The following is a 19,558-nucleotide window of genomic DNA, read 5'->3' on the forward strand; positions in this document are numbered from 1 at the left end:
TTGTTGCTGTAAACCGACAAGGAGTTCCTGAAACTCTAATGGGAGCGGTGATTATGGAAAAGGAGACGAAGCAGGTGGGACTAACTGAGCTGTAAACGTTGTAAGAAAATGGAAAAGAACAATAAAACTGAGGCCTCAAGGGAAACTAACTAAACAGACAGAGATTGAAAAGCTGTCGGTGGGAAACTCAGAGTACAGAAACAGATATAAACTGGACTCTCCGAGACTAAAGAACCGTTGTTTGGGTATTCTGAGTTAGACACACTGGGCCTGAAAACGAAACATCATTTGGACACACACGTTGTTGTCCAGGCAGCCGTAGACTGGACAGGAGGTAGACGTCACAACCTAAAGAGAGGAGAATACATGCCAAGACCTTTGAGGAGGTTTCATCTGTATAACCTGACACTGAAAAGGAGATGTTGAGCAAAGGCCATCAGCCGAACCTGGGAACAAGAGAGGACGATGGACCAAACTGAAAAGGAAATGTTGGCTGAAGAAAATGGAGTGAGTCATATGAGATTAACTACATGGTTTTACTTAACTTTTATTTCACCAGGAAAATTCCATTGAGATTAAAATCCTCTTTTGCAAGAGAACGGAGTAAACTAAGATACTGGGGAAAAATAAAATGGAGGAACGATACATATATGCAACAATCGAAATAAGGAACAAAGCAGCCGAGTGTTATTTTTGGAACATGCAGCAGTGGAAAAGCATTTGTCAAACACACGTTCACCTTTTGGTTAGTCTCCAAGTAAAAAAAAAAAAAAAAAAAAAGTGACTGGGAATGAACGAATAATATATCGTTGAGCAATCCAGTAAAATTGCTGATTCATTTTTCCTATTACAACATCCGAGGGCTGCGCCCTCACACACTCGAGAAGGAAATCAAGTTGTCAACGGGACATCTGAAGTTACACATGTTGCAAATGATGCGCAAGGTGATGCTCTGTATAATTTAGTGTTACTTACTCAATCAGATCCCGTGATAATGGAATGGCTTTATCAACCTGGATCTGTCCTCTTTTGTTTTCTTTTTTTTTCCTAGGTCTGCACCAACACAGTGACATTGACATGACTCGGCTTGTTCAGCTTCCTTTGAAGTCTTATAGCATACTTCTGTTAGTCTGAGCACCTTTTCGCAGCTGTCAACAACTGGAGAGATACAAAAGAGACTCTTCCAGTAGAGAAAAGGTAATAAATGTAAAGATATGTTCATCCAATATATGATTCTTAAAAAACAAACAAACAACAAAACAAAACAAACAAAAAAACAATTAAAGAGACCAAATTTGTTCTCTGCACGAATTGCAAATGTTTTGACTAGAACGGTCACTTCATTTTCTTTCCCTTAATAATTCAATCCAAGCCTGAACTAAATTAGGAACACATTTCAGAGTCTGACTACGTAAGATTGCTGCCTTTTCCAGTCACTTTCGCGTTGCTGAGAAGCGCCCTGGGCGGTTTCAGCAGAGCGCAACACCTCCCCTCAACACATGTGGGTTAAATGCAGAGAGCAGCCCTCTGCGGGGTGTCAGTGTCCTGCGTGACGGATCCGGGGCGCAGTGATGGAGATCCTCTCCGCGTTTATCTCCGCCGCTCTTGTGTGCCTGGTTAATGCCGGAGCCCATAGTGATATACACTGGACATACAAAGGTGGGCTTCCTTTCCGCTTTTTGAATATAATTATTAAAGTCTCATTTTGACATGATTGAAGCTGACTGTCCTGGTGCGTAAAACGCGCGTAAAGTAGCGCTGCGCGGGTTAGACTTTACGTAGGATACAGAATAGATTTAAAAAAAAAAAAACCAACAAACTTTCGTTGTTAATGTTTTTTTTTTTGTAACTCGAGTGAGTTTATTACGATTTTTCCATTTTTACGTGAATCCTGGGTGTTGGATTGCTGTTTCCTTTCCATGCGCGTTACATCTGCCAAGTACATTTAGGAAAACTACCGCTGTGACATTTGGAGCTTGTTGGGACACATCCATCGGAACAAATTCTACTGGTAGTTGGACAGAGCAGCTGCTGTTAACATTTCTGTGGCGAATAGCCAACAATATCCAATATTCGCACCCCGGCAACATCCAGTTGAACAAGTTCTGTGCGCTCTCTTTTGTTTTTGTTTTTATCCTTCTACAAACAGTCATTACATAAACATAATGATCGATGCTAATATTTGGAGTCGTGGTATTCCAGTGGTGTGTACCTTTTTCTATTTAAAAAAAAATATATAAGATTATTTCTGACGCTGGATAAATGTCTGCCTGTTTTCAACACAGAGGGAGCTTTGGATCAGATGCACTGGGCAACCAAATACCCAGCATGTGGCGGCAAGAAGCAGTCGCCGATTGACATCCAGCGGCGCAACGTCAAGTTCAACCAAAACATGCTGCAGCTGGAGCTGAGCGGGTATGGCGCTCAGAAGGGAAATTTCCGCATGACCAACAACGGGCACACAGGTAAGAGTGATACAGAGCAGAAATGACTGAAAATTGAGCTGGAAGTTTTGGCTCATGTTTAGGTTCATTATTGTCCCTGATAGTGAGCCATATGATCCATTTAAAAAATAATCAACACTACTTAATTTCTTTAAAAATGTCTTTGATATAGAAATGTAAATAGATTACAAATAGTTCAAACAGAAAAAAAAAACATATATATAGATATAAATCAGACACATAGAAAGTCTGTCTTCTCGTTTGTTTCATGCCATCTGGTTGGAAACGTCTGAAACTCAACAGCTGTACTGTAAAGTATTCATGATCGGTGATGAAATCTTTATGCTGGCTTCAGTTCAGATCGACCTGCCTTCCACCATGACGATCACCAACGGTCTCCCGGGAAAGTTCACAGCCGTCCAGATGCACCTGCACTGGGGCGGCCTGGACCTGGAGGAGAGCGGGGCGGAGCACACCATAGACGGCAGCCGCTACATGGCGGAGGTGGGTGGACGTCGAAAGCAACAGTAAAACAGTTGTTGTTTTTTTCTTCCCCCAGTTCAAACCTAATGTGTTCTTTGTTTTCTCCTCCCCCCTGCAGCTCCACGTTGTTCATTATAATTCTGAAAAGTACAAGAGCTTCTCTGAGGCCAAGGATAAGTCGGACGGCTTGGCAGTGCTCGCCTTTGTCTATGATGTACGTGAGCCACCAACACTTCTTCCTCTGCTTGTCTGCTCTGTTCTGCACCTTATTCACCTCAGAAAAAAACAAAACAAAACAAAACAAAAAAAAACTTGAGAAGAAAAATGAGCGTTTGTTCTGTTGGAGGAAGTTTCAAAGACGTCTTTGTGCAAAAAAAAAAAAAAAATCTATATATAAATAGTAATCAGTAGTCTTTGAAGTTGATTGTTTTTGCCATAATGTATTGAAGGCTTTATTGAGTATTTGGCAGAGGACCGACTCGTTGAAAGAGAGTTTTATCCGGCAGTCTGCGACAAGTCTCACCTCTGAGACACTTCCTCCCCCAGTCCTTTGAGGTCGTTGCTGCGGCAACGACCTCAGCCGACATCCACTTTGACAGCAGCGCAGAGCAGTCTGTCCGTCTCTGTTGGACAATTAGATTTTGGAAGGAGAAACGCTGCTTTGGGGGGGAAATTTAATTTTAATTTGGCAACACATCGCTCCATGAAATGCTATTTGAGGTTTTATGGTGAAAGGTTAAAGCGGTAAATGGTGGAGATAAACCTTATTGTCTTGATTTCGTATTAACTCAGATTAGTTGGAGACTAAAGCTAACATCCCATCTAAAGAATAAAACATCACAAAGGCTTATGCTAGCTCAATTTTACGAACATTTAATCTGTTGCCACATTTGCATTTGATTGGTTTTTTTTCAAAGAATCTGAGAGGGAAGTTAATTTCTTAGCATGTTTCACACAGTAAAGACCTTAAACAACATGTTACAACCACATTCAATTTCCCTTTAAGATTAGTAAAGTGTCTTTGAATTCGATCCAATTTAAACCTCCTGGACCAGATAAGCTAGATTAAGATTAAAGGTCTCTAGTTCAGGTAACATATTAATTGCTTTCGACCTCTTGACTAAACCTCTCTAGTCCTGGAACTGGGATATATTTTAAATAATCCAAACTAAAACCAAAAACACCAAAAACAATAAATAAAACTGAAATATAAACCAGAAATAAAATGGATTATGAAGTCCTTCAAAAAAATATTACTGGTCAGAATGAAAATGATCATCCTCATTTTTATTTAACAGGCGATTAATTGATCAGCTGTTTATTGCAACAGATCAATTAATCGCCTGCATATAATCTAAAGTAAGCCAAGACTTTCTGCTTCATTTCCAGTATGGTCATTTTGAGAACACCTATTACAGCGACTTCATATCCAACCTGGAGAAAATCAAGTATGCAGGTGAGTTCTCCCCTGCATGCCCGGAGTCCTCTTCGTAGCTCGACCTCCTCAGAGCTCCTTTGACTCGACGCTGCGTCCCTGTCAGGTCAGAGCATGAACATATCCAGCATCGACGTGCTCTCCATGCTCCCCGAGAACCTCAGCCACTTCTTCAGGTACGAGGGCTCGCTCACCACGCCCCCCTGCTACGAGAGCATCATCTGGACCGTGTTTGACACGCCCATCTTTCTGTCACACAACCAGGTATGACGGTGAAAAACACGCGGAGAAAGCATGCCCTAACTGGAAGTGGTGTTACTGGTTTCATTTTCTCTTGCCCTCTTTGTGCTGCACCCAGATCAGGAAGCTGGAGGGCACGCTGATGGACCTGGACAACAAGACCCTGTGGAATGATTACCGCATCGCGCAGCCGCTCAACGACCGCGTGGTGGAGTCTTCCTTCCTGCCACGCTTTGGGAAAGGAAGTGCGTGATGACGTGACAATCACCGATTCCTCAGAAACCGAGTGAATCTGCAGAGCTAGTTTTTATTTTTTTCATTTCAGTCATCTTTCTTTGTTTTTTTTTTTTGTTGTTGTTGTTTTTTTGCCTCCGCAGCGTTTTGTCAGCAAGATGAAATCGAATCTAAGCTCCTGAAGATCGAGGATATGATAACTTCTCTTGGAAAGAATATATATTCAGGTGCTTGAAACTGTCGGATCTGAGCGCATGATGGAAAATCTCCCTTTGACCTTTGTAACCGTTTTTATTTATTCCTCTCTAGGAATAGGAGAACGCTCAAGGCCTTCCAAATATGGTACAGTTTTTTGCACATATCACCCAATATTGCATTATTTTATTTCAATAAAAAAATACACTCACAATAAACACACAGCTGAATATCAGAGTTCATCAGTGGATGACATAGGAATATTTAAAAATAACACACACACACACACACACGCACACACACCGGCCACTTCTGCTTTGTGTGTGTTTGGGTTGATGGCACCACACGAATCTTGAGGCTCAAGATTCAATCTGATTATCTGGGTAGAAAAAAAACATTTTGATGGATTGTGGAGCTGTTGGGTTGAACTGAGCTCAATGTTGACCAGTCACTACTAGGAACACCTGACGAGTGCCAGATTGGACCTGCTGATTTATTATTTGCCTTAATAAGTATCTTTAATAAATAAAAAAAAAGGTATCGAGTTTCAGTCTGTCTCGTGATCAGCTTTAGCAGAAGTAATATGATGAAGTAGTTCTGCAAGAAACATCCTTTTTCGTAACTTAAAAACCATCTTAATGGACTTTGTCAAAGAAGACTTGTATATTAGTTTTTAAAAGCATTAAGCTTAAAACTTACTCGTTGAAGATCTTTAATATTGAGATCTGGTTGTAACAGTCTGACATTGTCCTCTTTGCAAGCTGCTGTCATGTGTTTTATTGCTGATGCGTTTTCCTTAAATACGTCCAGAGCTCTCTTATATGGTTCAAATGAGAGGAATTTGTTTAAAACAAAAATAAAACCATGTAAATGAAGAAAAAAAAATCAACCAAAAACCTTTTATTCTCAGACAAGGTAAAGCTTTTTGAGGACAAAAACTAAGAAAAGATAGTAGCATTTGCCTTATGTGATGTCAGTAGAGGCAAGTATCTTTCGGGACTGGGGTAGACTTGAGTGTAACATCTCATAGCAAAACAAACAGAAAACCCGACTCTTTGTCTAAAGAGAATCCAAATTATTTCACCGTACTGTCTGCCCATCAGCTTTATAACCACACCACGCTTTAAAGATGTTTTTCGTTTTATTTCTTCACCAGAGCACGGGGAACTCTTTCCTCTGGTGCTCAACTTTGAAGACAGAAACTCCGTCAGCTATGCTCTGGCTCCCCTCCACCGCATGGATCTGGACGCCTTCACGGTCTGCATGCATGTTCTCCTCGGGGCCCCGGGGGTCCACACCGTCATCTCTTACTCCAGCGACGGCCGCGACAACGAGCTGATGGTCTCCATCGACACGAATGCGAGGGAGGTGGGCCTCTGGATCGGCGACGAGTATGTCAACATGCCGCACAGCTTCAATACCCAGGACTGGACCAACTACTGCGTCACCTGGTCGTCCCACTCGGGTGGGGTGGACCTGTGGATCAACGGCAAGGTGGGGGAGCAGAGGCACCTGCAGAGCAACCACAGAATCAACCTCGCCGGCGAGTTCGTGTTGGGCAAAGACCAGGACGGGGTGCTGGGGATCTCCGACTCGGACGCCTTCGTGGGTAAGATGACGGACGTGAACGTGTGGGACTACGTGCTGACCACCGCGGAGATCCGAGACCAGTTTTCGTGCGAGAGGAACAGCACCGTGGTGGGGAACGTGTTGAGCTGGGGCAGCAGCAGATTCAAGATGTACGGCGGCGTGCAGCTGGACAACCAGTACAGGTGCTCCTGATGTGGCTCAATAAATTCCAAGTAAAATATTCAAAATTTGACGCTCTCCGTGTGAATTTGAGGGGAATTAACTGGGATTTGGATTTAAACATCATACGCAAACATGAGTATTAAAACTTACTTTTATCATAAAGAGGAAAATATTTGCAAACGATAAACAACTCGTGCTTGACTTTCGGTGATCTGTGGGTTTGAATGTGTGGCTTCAATAGCCTGCGGTTGTGGAAATCATCTGTGGAGGAATGCAGAGTGCATGTGGGGCGGGGGTTGCCCTCAATCCCCTGGCAGTAAGCAGTATGCTACGTGAATGTGAGGAACAGTAAAAAGTGTACATGCATGAAAGCTGGTTGTTTTACTCCCAACAATGCAATAAATAATTTTTATAAGCTGTAGACTTGAGATTTATTCCCATTTGTTTCTTTGAATTCCAGTTAATTCCCATGGAAAGGTTCTAACTTTGAAATATGCCACCGTACTCCTGAAAACCCTCCTCTGCTGGTTTTAAAACGAGCTTACTACGCTGCGAACCCCCCACAACATCACAGCTGATGGTGTGAGCTGTTGAAATGTTTATGGTCATGAAGGATAAAATGCCCGTCAGGCTCTTGCAGATCAATATTTAAAATGTGTGTCACAGCTTCACCCATGTATTCATGTCTTTGCTTCATAAATAAAGACCAACATGAAAGGTTTTGGTTACTTTATTGACCCATGCACGAATACTCATCTTTGGCAGTGGAGTCGGGTCTGCTTGTCGTATCTATAACCTGCAGAAGAATGTTCAAAGACAAAAACAGTCTGAGTCTGAGTCCTTGCAAACACAAAGAATAGAGTCTAAATAAAACCACCTAAGTCTTTCGCTCCATCATGCAGCTAATATTCCCTCTCAGTGCTTTCATTTATGTCCTTAAAAGGGTAACATGTTCCATAGTTTCGCCAGTACCTCTATCGACTTGTCTACGTAGCCTACGTTGTTCATTTCGTCATATATCTTGGAAATCTCCAGTATGCTCTTCATCTTGGTTTCGGGCACCATGAAGAAGATGTAGATCAGCGTCAAAAAGCAGACGATGGCAAAAACGACGAAGCTGAAGGGACCTAGGTCTCTCTGAAAGAGAGAAGGACAGGGAAAGTAATCTGTTTGTCCTCAGGAGGAGAGATTGTAAATATGTCAGGGAGACAGAAGTCAAGTCGAGGTGAAGTGATTTTATGTAAATACTCTTCTAGTTTTTTGGTTTCTTCAACCTAAACATGTTCCGCACTTGTTTTCTTTTTCATTTGTAGTGTTTTTCTTCATCTTGTAGGTTTCACCACCATGTTTATCAAAAGAGAACGGCTTGAGTCAAAGCTAATGGGTGCATGATGTTTTCTTACTGGAAAGGCCCAGTACTGGTTTACAAACCTGTTACACATCCAGAACCGCTGGATATAAACCTTTTTTTTTTTTCTTTTGGCAAAAGAACATGAAAAGACTTCTAGCTACAAACTTTGGCCATATCTTCTAAAAGTTTAACACAACACCATCATGGCGGTTTCTGAGGAGTCTCAGATTCAGCGTGGATCAACTCAAAAATCTTGAGCTGTAAAATATTTTTGCTAAAACTCTTCATGGCCGCCAGACTTTTACTTTACGAGACTTTACAACCCCAACCTTATGTTATTGAGATTTTACTGTATGTGTGACAGACCAACAGAAAGTTACGCACAATTATGAAATATGATGAAAAATGTCTAAATGGTCTCATTTAACCGGAGCAACTTCTTCCACATGTTTGCCGTGTCCCTTTCATAACTTGAGGCCAACTGCAAACTTTTAATGTTTTTCTTTTCAAGCTGAAGTTGAGAGGATGGATTCAAAATATCTATAACATCGGTACCAAGTCGATATCAGCATTGGACTGATACTTGCAAGGTAAGATTGATACTTTAGATCCAGATTCCATCTTGAAATTTTATTCTATTTTTGTATTGTAGTGTCTCAACTCGACCATAAAAATAACAAATATTTTTGCTTTGAGTTGCTCTCAAATTGTAATATTTTGCACTTTGTTTATTTAGGAAAAAGTGCAAGTAAATTGTGTTAATGCTGTTAAAGTATTTTGCAGATACTTATAAACTACGTCCAAATTCGGTCCTAGGTTCGAACAGAATAATTCACACCTACAAAAAGACTTAAGATAAGACGTTTGATGATGTGTCAAACATAAACAATGAGCATTGGCATCATTATTTGTATCAGAGGTAAAAGCCCTGTACTTACTTGGCACCAGAGAAATACCAAAGTATGCAATATCGCATACATCTAATAAAATCAGATGTACACTCTTAACTAAAGAAATGGCTATTTAAGGAAACAGGTAATTAGTGAAGAAAATGTATGAAAGCCATGCGTCCTTTTGCTTTATTTGTGCCACTTTGTGTTGGTCTATGACACAAAATCCCAATAAAACAAAACATGAAAAAGTTCAAGGGGTAAATACTTTGGTTTGTCTATTACGTAAAATTCCCTTCACAGCAGAAAAGTAAATATATATGTTAAGTGGAGGAAACTAACTTTTTACTAGATATAAATACTATAATGGCGACTTGGCTTGCTGATTTCACATTGAACAAAAAAAAAACATTTGCACTTAAAAGCATATTTAAAAAATAAGCTTCAGCTGCTTTGGTGTCTCTTGTTTAACCAACCTCCATGAAGGGGAAAACGAGGCCCACAGTAAAGTTGGAAATCCAGTGGATGGCGCCACCAAGCGTGAAGGCCGCTGGCCGAGCCGAATGCATGAATATCTCAGTGGTCACCACGTTTGGAATGGGGCCTGCCGAACACACACACACACACACGCACACACACACATGGGGCTAACCACAACTGAAACACTGCAACACACACCAGTCCTCTCAAGCCAAAAGAGAGGAGGCTGCCAGGACAGAGCGCTGAATTTACAGAATCTGTGATTACATGTCTGGTTCAAGCAGCACTTCAGATAATGGAGCGGTCTGTTGTAAGCAGTGTGTAAGTAAATAACCACAGGTGGGTCAGACTTACTGGGTCCGATGGCATGTCCTATGACGTAGGTGATGACACAAAAGATACTGACGTAAGGCATCCATAATAATCTCGCCTATCAACAAACAGGCAATGTTTTCATTAATCCCCTCATTTGTTTGCAACAGAAATGATAAACAACCTACAAAACACACTTTGGCAAGAGAGTATTTTGACCATATCATCATTTTTAGGCACATTTTCTAACTCCAAGCTGAACAAACTTGAATGCTTATGGATTTAATCACTGTTGGTGATGTGTATCTGTGCAATGATGGAGGGCGTGGCCTAAGGAGGTCAACACTATATAACAAGATGCTTAAAATGATTAGTCGGGTTCTTTTCTTTAGGTAAAATGAGATTTAACTGACTCTGAAAAGCAGAAAATCATGTCTCTCAGAGAGATGCAGAACTCTTGAGATTAAAAAAATATTAGAGCTTGATCAAAGAGGGCGCTGCAGTTGGTGGTTAACAAAAATAATCCTCAAACACAAGACTTGCCTAATAATTGTCCACACAGCGTAAATGCCATAAAGTCTAATAGGAAGAAAAGCAATAAATACGATATGAATTAGCATTTTGTTCACAGTAGCCTACTGCGTGTACGTTCATTCATCATCATTGCGCGATGTCACTGCTATCAGTCCGAATTCAACGCTTTCAAGGACGGACTGTGCTCTGGGCTACGTCTCTCTGTTACTGAGAAGTTCTTGCTGGCATTTTGGTTTTTAGTGTCTCGGATTTTTAACAACCTCAGCAAACAGAGACGCGGGATCATCGTTTTATTCCTTGGAGCAGGTGCAAACTGCAGGTGTAAACTATCAAACCAAACAGAGCAGTTTTTTGTTATTTGGGCCTTGTACTTTACTTCTTTGCCTGATTAAAACGTCTAAATGAAATGGATTATATCTGTGATTGTCCCGTTGCTGGAATATTTATTTCTATATTTAATTCTTCCATTTACATTTCTCTGCAGTGGTGAATCTTGTCCATGTTACTTAGCAGGTTGTTATAATTGCAACCTGACATTCTCTGACATTATGTATCGTAAAAACGTAATGCTTTGTTATTTTTCTTCACTTTTTGTGATCGCCTGTGCTTCTTCAAACTGTTTGGGGCATTTCAAGCTGCTTTATCCAGACAGTTGATATATCATATAATAACAGCGGGATGTTTTCATAACCTTTATTGAAATAGAGGCAGTGAAAACAGCCAAGCAGGGGGAGGTTATGCATTAAATATACGCATCGCTGCAAGGTTTGGGCATTCTCTTATTGAACTACAGAAAGTAAAGGTTAAACTTTATTGCTTAAAACACTTTCACAGTCTTCAGAGTGTAATATGTTTTTTTTTTAATTTATGTGGGAACTTTACGCAGTTACAAAGCCTTATGTGTCCATCCCAAAAACAAAGGAGACAGAACGATCAGAAACACTTCTTTTCAAGAATTAAACAATTGTGACACAATGTTCTACAATACTTTAAATCATAGTAAGATAACACAGCTGAAATATTTCTGCTACACTTTTGTCAATTGATCGGAGTGACTGTGGACTTGTAATAGTAATTGATTACTTTCTCTTTCCTTGGGTGTATAAAGATGTTTTTACACATCCTCGTTTCCCTAAAGCTGCTTTATCGCGGGGTGATTTAACTGGTTGTTCCCCAGTCTGCTAGGCCAGATTCATTTTCTTTCTTGACATGTATCAGTCTGGAAATGGTTACAAGGTCACTTCAGGGGTTGAGACTCCAGGGAACAAGAATGAGATCCATTGTCCATAAATAAAAATGTCTGATGCTTTAAAACAGGGGTGTCAAACTCCAGTCCTCGAGGGCCGCTGTCCTGCAACTTTTAGATGTGCCTCTGCTGCACCACACCTGAATAGAATAATTAGGTCATTAAGGCTCTGGAGAACTGATCTACACAAGAAGGAGGTAATTAAGCCATTTCATTCCAGTGGTTTGTACCTGTGGCACATCTAAAAACTGCAGGACACCGGCCCTTAGGACTGGAGTTTGACACCTGTGCTTTAAAATGTCAAAGAGTGGCCAAAAACCTAACAAAAACCCTAAAACAGAGAACGCTATAAATAAAAAGGCCAGTAGAGGGCACCAGAGTGTCGTGTTAAATCTGAGTCACGCTGCAGCTTTCACAGTTTACCTGGAAGTTGAGCGCGAAAGTCAGCAGCGCACAAGACCCGCAGCAGATCCCGAATCCCAGAAGAAGAAGGAGCCTTCGACCTGAGAACTCCACGATGAAGACCTGTGAGAACAAGCTTCCTGTTCAGAGCTGAAGCTTCCAGCTGCCACAATAAGACTGCAGATTTGAGCTCTTCTACTTTATTTATTTATTTTCAGGATACTTACAGCAGCTATGGTCATGAAGAGATTCACTGCACCTGTTCCCACTGTAACATACTGGATGTCCTGCTCATTCACTCCGGCAGATGCATAAATACTATCTGCGTAGTAGTAGATCTGTAAAAGAAATGCATTGTTGACAGAGATGAGGACGGGGCTGGCAATAAATGGTGGTGCTTTGTAAAAGAAAATGTTTAAAGCAAAACAGATATTAGTGTGTTGAAGGTCAGAACGGATGATGCCTCACCGCATTGACCCCGGACAGCTGCTGGCCCATGTTCAAAACGATGGTGGTGAAGAGCTGCCAGCGGAGAAATTTCTGGGTTAGCAGGGACAACAGAGACCAGCGAGATTGTATTTCCTCCGCTATCGCCTCGAGAACGAGCTCATCTAACTCGCGCTCCACATCATTTTGGCCACGCAGAAGCTGCATCGCTGAGAGGGGCAAAACACACCAAAACTCAATTGCGTTTAGTTTTGAGGCGGCCATGTAAAGTGGTTTGTTTTCTGTCCTGGCCTCTTACCTTTCAAGCAGTTCACCTCGTCTTTCTTCTGGAAGAGGAGGTACCTGGGACTCTCTGGGAAGAGCGGCAGGAAAATCAACTGGAAAACAGCGGGAATGGCGGTCAAGCCGAACATGATGGTCCAGCCTGGATCAGAACACAGTCAGGTTTCATTTGAAGGCTGAGCGTGAGGAATAAATGAACAGCAAGCATCTACTTGGATTTATGAGCACCTGTTTTGTTGCCGAGCAAGCTCCTGATGCCAAACACTTGTGCAACGAGGATGCCAACAGTGATGAAGAGCTGTGGGAAGATTCCAATGGCTCCTCGCAAGTTTCTGGGTGCGATTTCGCCCAGATACATTGGCACCACGTTGGACGACAGACCTGCAAACGTGGATGGGGTAAAATAAGATATATACACCAGCCTGAACTATAATGCTTTGCAAAAGTATTTCAACCTTTGTAACATTTTCCCATTTCACCATGTTACAACCAAGAATATTTTGCTGACTGATTTTGTAACATAATGTGCTCAAACAGAATCAAGATGTTTGATTCAAGGGGGAAATGTTTATTATCTGACAGTAATTCAGTATTAATCTGTGTTTCTAACTGTGGAAGTTCAGAGGGCAAAGCAACAAACTCACGGCAAATCCTGTCTGGTTAAACGTGACTGCAATTACAAACTAATCTACATGAATTGATGTGCCAGATTTCATTATTACTTCCATGTGATAAAAGCATTGAAGTGTGTGAATGAGAGGAGTTTTTTTTTATTAAGTCAGTGACTTTAAAGCACAACTTATGTGAACAAAAATAACTGAATTTGGAACTAGTTCTTGTTGAAGATGAACCGATGTTAAACAAAATATAGTGACATGTTCTTTATCATCCTCAAGAGGTTATTATCGAGCTCATACCAGATAACAAAGCTTATGTATTGCAAATTTTTTGCTCAGGTCCCTCTTGAAAATGAGATCTAGATCTCAACAGGGTTTACCTGATTAAATAAAGGAATATATAAAGCGGTCATCAAGTTTTAAGCCTAATAACTTTGTCAATTTTTCAAAGTGAGTGAATTTACTTCCAGGTATTGATCCTAAACTGATTGGTGGTGTGCAGTGGTAAGGTGCGAACCAGAAGAGGTCAATGGAGGCAACAAAAAGAAAACACTTAAGGAAAGGAGAGGTGACCAGATTTGATTTTTTTTTTGCTAACTGGGGAACTTAAATGTTTACATTTTTAGGTCACCAAACTGCAAACATGTATCCTTCAAAGGTCAAAAACATTTATCTTCAAAGTGATAAGTGATAAAAAATGATGTTTCTTTATATTTTATGCAAATTGGCCGAATGTAGCATCAGTCAGATAAACTGACCAATCATAATTGTTGAATATTTTATCACAGCCTTTTCAGCAAGTTTCAGCCTTTCTGTTATAATTAGCTGACTAACTTTGAGTAAAATGAAAATGGGTTGCTACGGCTCCCAAGCATCCACACAAAAGTAAAAAAAAACAAAACAAATAAAATCATTCTCAAATTATTATATAATAATTGGGAACGTCCAAATTATTTTAACCAATAAGATGTTTCTTTTAAGAACTAACTACTCAAACAGCACAAACAAAATCTTTAGCAGCACAAATGTTTGTCATCCGTTTTGTTTGATTCTGGTATAATGTTAGTGCTGGTAGACCTTTCGCCTACATAAACCTTTAAACCGAAGCAGCCACGCAGAAGCCAAACATTTTTTGCTGCACGATACATAACAAAAGGTAGCAACTTTGATTTCTGTGATGTTGGGGTGCTGGTTGATCTTTGACTGCCTTTAGGAACATTTATTAATTATCGTAAAGAGGATGGCAGCACAAACATTTGACAATTCTTTTTTACGAGTTGAAGGAATTTGGGGGGACCAACTGCATCCAGGTGACAGACCATCAAAACGATGGAGTTGAATACTTTTGTTAAATGTTTTCAAATGAAATGTCCAACCTGCACATATTCCCACTATGACCCTGGCCGCAATTATGAGCTCATAGGACTTGGATATCTCACAGACTCCCATCATGATCGCCGGGACGATGGAGAAGATGTTGTTGAAGAGGAGGGTGCCCTTCCTGTTGCAGTTTTGAAACGAATTAAAGACACAACCTGCTCCTAGATGCAGAACTGTAAAGCTTGCTGTGGATGAGTGTTTACCTGCCGAGCCTCTTAACCAGAGGAGCCACCATCAGAGCTCCAAAGAGGCCTCCGAGTGGGAACATGGATACGGTCACTGACCACAACACAGTCAGGAAGCGCTCTGGTATCGGCTCATTATAACGTTCAATGTAGGTTTTGTTGTAAAAGTCTCGCATTAACTGCAGAGAACAGAACAAGGCTGAAAGTGTCTCCGATCCAAATCGTAGTATGAATGATTGTTAAAACAAGAAAATAGTTACTGGTGCTGGAGAGTTGATTACAGCAATGTTGTATCCATACTGGAAGGATGAACCAAACGCGGCCAAAAGACTGGCTAGTACCAAAACTGTTGTTAGTCTCTAATAGGGGGGGGGACATGAGGAAAAATCTTTCACAAACACAAATGTCATCCATAATAATTATTTAGACACAAGGACAGATCAGACAAAACAAACGCCGATACTCACCCCTTCCAGCGGGTTCGAGTCCTCCTCTATGGCTATGGCGAGGGCGTCTGAAAACATGGCTGCTTTGTGTTTTTGCTGCAGAGCTCACTCTGGCGTGCCCTTTGGACAAAAGATGGTAAAGGTTTATGATTCAACTTGCGATTATTACTCTCATGCTGCTGACTTTACTATCAGGTCTAGAAAGTTAATCTACCTTTATGTAATGAACATGAGACATATTAAATGACGGGCTGAAATTAGCGCAGATATACATGCAGTGCCTTGCAAAAGTGACCATCTCACATTATGTAGCATTACAACTAAAAACGTAAAGATATGTTGTTTGACTTTTTAAAGTGATTGAATAGGCCATAAATGTGAAGTGATAGGAAAAAGACTTATGGGTTACATATAGATTGCTGTGAACACCTCTTTTTAAAGACTTTCCACAATCTCAGTTTGGACTTTGCATGGGAATATGCATTGATCTAAACCCTTCTACTGCAGCTCTGCTTGCATGTTTGAGGTTGTAGGTTTCTCTCTTTTTTTTTTACCAAGTCCGTTGGTTAGCGGCACCAATATTTCCATCAATCCTGACCAGTGAACCTGTCCCTGTTGAAGAAAAGTATCCCCACAAAGTGATGCTGCCACCACCGGGTTTTTTTGTGTGTGTGTGTGTTTTTTTTTTTTCACTGTTGGATGGTGAGGTGAGGGTCAGTACTAGCTTTCTTCTGCAGATACGTTTTTCCATGTAGTCTAGAGAGCTGAGTTTTGGTCTCATCTTACTAAACACATTGTTTCTCAGGTTTGCTATACATTTAAAGTTTTACAATGCTCTTTCCACTTTTAGGTTGCTAACAGAACAGCATGAGATATTGTTCTATAACCTAGCCCCGTTTCAAATCTCTCTACAGTTTCCTTCCTGACTTGTCTGCTGTGCTCTTTGGTCATCATGAAGCCGAAGGGACATTTGAGGCCTTTAGAGAACAGATGCATTTATACTGAGATTAAAGTTTGCAGTTTCATTCAGTATTGTTATTAAAGCATGCAATTTCATTCAATATCATTCATAAATCACCTGACTTTTAGCCATAAAAACCTGAAACCCACCCGCAGTGTTCGCATTGTCCAATTACATTCTAATGAAATACACAAAAGATTGTTGTTGAAGTGTGACAAAGGCATTGCGTTCGTATCACACAACAGCTTTGTGATGTAATAGCTGCTTTCATCAATTTAGGCAAATTGATAAAAGCAGCTATTATATTAGGGCAATTACTGCAAATAAAAGATAAACAATGATAAGGCACCTTTACTGCTTTTAAAAGAATTACAACAGGACACTAAAGTGACAAACAGCTGCCAAAACTGCCACTCTTCATCCCTCTAGTTTATTGGATCTATCTGCTTTTATGGCACACCGAAGCTACATGAAAGAAGAAACTTCTGCAGGATCAATACTGTTGCACGTTTCTTCTTCTGCTTGCTCTATTTACAATGGTTATTATATGGTTCTTATCTCCAAAGTTAAGTCTATTTGCCTATAAAAGATCGCTAGTGTTGTTTGCTCATAAAGCTGGATGTCAGGTCCAGGGCGCCTCGGTGCAAAAGCAATCATCCCAAATATAGATTTCATATCGGAGTTAAACCAAAGATAAAGTGTTAACAAAATAAACACCTGTGAAGAAAAGTCGAAGGGCATATAAACTTAAGAATCATTTGCAAGATGAGTCCGGTGGGACTTTGAAATGATAAACCAACATGGGGGATTGTGTGTTAGGAATCTTATCAAAAATGTAATAAATAGTTTCCTGATTAAATTTGGCAAGGTGTTTCACTGGAAGCCCAGCTTAAAATGGATAGAGGCATGAGATTACCCACATAACATTTTGAGCAGCACTATTTCAACAGTAGCATTGAAAGAGTGAAACTTTAACTATCATTTACAATCTGTCACTGTAAAAAGGTGCAAAAATATCACAGCAGCCCAAAGACAAATTTTATTGTTGGTTTAATAAATTACTTCTTGGACTAACAAGGCTCACAAACCTTATAAACCATATAAGAGACATGCAAACATGGTCTGTTTGTGCTACTTTGAATTGCTCTATCAAATAAGACGCTAATAAAATCTGCTGCAGATTGTCTTTGTAACAGAACAAAAAACTAGGTTTACTGAGGATTTAATAACTCTGAGTCCCTGACATTTGTGTAAAAACAAATCCAATCTCTTGTTACATCTGGTAGAAGAGATGATAAACTGTTGAAGCGTTGGCAGTGTACCAGAGAATGAAAGCGGTGTTATTAAAATCACCAGATCTAGTCACAAATGCATTGGGGTGTTGTGTTCTCAGCAATGTAGCCAGTCATAGAGAAACATGTTCCAAAGTAAATATTTAATTCACCACCTAATTATTTAGTTTACAAATAAAATACTTTCAAATTGGATATGTACTTAGGACGCTAAATATTTACTTTCCAATCTACACATTTACATTTTATTAAAAGAGGATAATTTAATGTTAACTTTGGACAAAACGTTTGGCTCTTTCCTCCTTAAATCTTCCTAGTCCTCAGCGAGTGGCGTGCAGCGAGAGTGAAACAACAACACTGCGCGTTGACGTCACAATATCACAGAGTTTAATCCCATACAAAGCTACAGAGAAACAGAGATATTCATTCATTACCTTGAGACAGGAAAAATAAAGCAAGAAAAGAAACCAAGGGGAAAAAAAAGGCAAAGACGCGTCTTTGGAGATAGCTGCTGCAAAAAAGCAAAATAGTGGCAACTTTCTGAAAATTTAGTGGTGACACTAAATTTTATACTAAGTGGGTGTTTTTCTATTTAATATATGCACTCAAGGCGTTCCTCTAGTTGACCAACTGGAAACTCCCTTAAGCACTCAGAGAACTTCCCCTAATTTATGGCAAGATCAAAGGGCCATCTGTTCTCTGCAAGGGTGTAGGTATGGTCTAAGTTTTGGTGGGACCTTACAACTTACTGACAACCCCGCCCTCCCACACACACACACACACACACACCGACCATTTTTGACCAGTGGGGGGGCACCACATTGGCTTAATAACCCCCTCCCTATGTGAAAAAATATTACATAATTAACAGACCTATTCTACCTCACATTCAGTGCTGACCTTACTAAACACCGGACTTTACAACAAATGCGTTGCGTGATAGATATCTAACTTATGGGTCCACTCACTGTACTTACAGCCGAGGTAGCGAAATAACTTCTAATGTCTGTCGTCCTTTTCTTTTTTGGTGGCGACATGGTCTCGGAGACTCATAATAAATGTCAAACTCAGAAGGAGACGCGTTCACTGTCAGCACCATGGACCAAGCTTCCGTTCCGCGTGTGGCCAGCTGGCCGCCGCCTGGTGCAGCTAATCAAAGAACGTAGATCCAAGTTCTGTGAGCCAACAGCGGCATGGGTCGTCATAGTTCATAACAGCGAATTTTAAAATGAATGCTACCACTGCGTAGTATATTGAAATATTAAACTAATCAATGTAGATTTTCGTTTATTTATTTTGTTTTTGTTAAAAAAATACATATGTTTTTTTTTTTTAAATTAATATGGCAAAAATTGGTCGGGACTATTTTATATCCCTTGAATATTGGTCGTGTCATGTCACGACCGTCCATACCCAAACCTACGCCCATGGTTCTCTGGCACCACAAAAGGGCGTCCTGACCCCCTGTGGTCCCACGGCCATCCCTGGCACAGTAAAATCCTGAGATAAGACTTCACGGATAGCTGTGAAGTCTGAAGTCTCTTCCATTATCTCTCCTTAAATTCTTCAAAGAGACTTGCATCCAGTAATAGAGCAGGAAATGTTATTTTTACAAACCCCAGTTTTGCTTCTCTATAGTCAGCACCCCAAAAGATTGAGTCCTGCCAAAAGTCACACACAAAATCAACAGAACAAAATAAGGTATAATTCCTGAGCCATTTTCTAATAGTAAACAAAACATTTTCATTTAAACAATTTCCATTTGCTTCTGATATAGTCAGAGATAATACAGTTTTCAAATACATTCATCATTTAGTCGTTGCAAAATGAGATAATACAATCTTCAGTAAAAACATGGTATTAGTACTTAGAAATTAAATGTTAGCGGTTTCAATCGTCTATGTTGCATTAAATTTCACATCCTCCCAGATGTTGGTTTTCTTACAGGCT

General features: G+C 40.4%; 2 protein-coding genes across 2 annotated transcripts; one reads left to right on the forward strand and one right to left on the reverse strand.

The window, feature by feature from the left end:
• Window positions 1–1,522: 1,522 nt before the first annotated feature.
• On the forward strand, window positions 1,523–7,204 carry ca6 (carbonic anhydrase 6). The gene is made up of 10 exons (XM_023338604.1): window positions 1,523–1,659; window positions 2,286–2,465; window positions 2,800–2,948; window positions 3,046–3,141; window positions 4,317–4,383; window positions 4,469–4,626; window positions 4,721–4,847; window positions 4,980–5,063; window positions 5,146–5,178; window positions 6,188–7,204. Exons 1-10 carry the CDS (start codon window positions 1,572–1,574, stop codon window positions 6,811–6,813), a joined length of 1,608 nt encoding a protein of 535 aa, XP_023194372.1. The 5' UTR covers window positions 1,523–1,571; the 3' UTR covers window positions 6,814–7,204.
• A 293-nt stretch (window positions 7,205–7,497) lies between these two features.
• On the reverse strand, window positions 7,498–18,085 carry slc2a5 (solute carrier family 2 member 5). The gene is made up of 14 exons (XM_023338614.1): window positions 18,043–18,085; window positions 15,377–15,475; window positions 15,170–15,268; window positions 14,928–15,088; window positions 14,721–14,845; window positions 12,956–13,108; window positions 12,744–12,869; window positions 12,467–12,654; window positions 12,226–12,336; window positions 12,020–12,121; window positions 9,859–9,934; window positions 9,501–9,628; window positions 7,756–7,920; window positions 7,498–7,579 (listed from the first exon to the last, which is right to left on the reverse strand). Exons 2-14 carry the CDS (start codon window positions 15,431–15,433, stop codon window positions 7,514–7,516), a joined length of 1,557 nt encoding a protein of 518 aa, XP_023194382.1. The 5' UTR covers window positions 15,434–15,475; window positions 18,043–18,085; the 3' UTR covers window positions 7,498–7,513.
• Between the last annotated feature and the right edge of the window lie 1,473 nt (window positions 18,086–19,558).

This window comes from Xiphophorus maculatus, chromosome 1, assembly GCF_002775205.1.
Source record: "Xiphophorus maculatus strain JP 163 A chromosome 1, X_maculatus-5.0-male, whole genome shotgun sequence".
Classification (NCBI taxonomy): domain Eukaryota; kingdom Metazoa; phylum Chordata; class Actinopteri; order Cyprinodontiformes; family Poeciliidae; genus Xiphophorus; species Xiphophorus maculatus.

Coding starts and splice junctions, on each gene's coding strand:
- ca6 (XM_023338604.1), top strand. CDS start 1,572: ATGGAGATCCTCTCCGCGTTTATCTCCGCCGCTCTTGTGTGCCTGGTT. Junction 2,949..3,045: donor GCAGCCGCTACATGGCGGAG/GTGGGTGGACGT, acceptor TCCCCCCTGCAG/CTCCACGTTGTTCATTATAA. Junction 5,064..5,145: donor TGGAAAGAATATATATTCAG/GTGCTTGAAACT, acceptor ATTCCTCTCTAG/GAATAGGAGAACGCTCAAGG.
- slc2a5 (XM_023338614.1), bottom strand. CDS start 15,433: ATGTTTTCAGACGCCCTCGCCATAGCCATAGAGGAGGACTCGAACCCG. Junction 15,269..15,376: donor ACTCGAACCCGCTGGAAGGG/GTGAGTATCGGC, acceptor CCCCCCTATTAG/AGACTAACAACAGTTTTGGT. Junction 12,870..12,955: donor CTTGCTCGGCAACAAAACAG/GTGCTCATAAAT, acceptor GTTCTGATCCAG/GCTGGACCATCATGTTCGGC.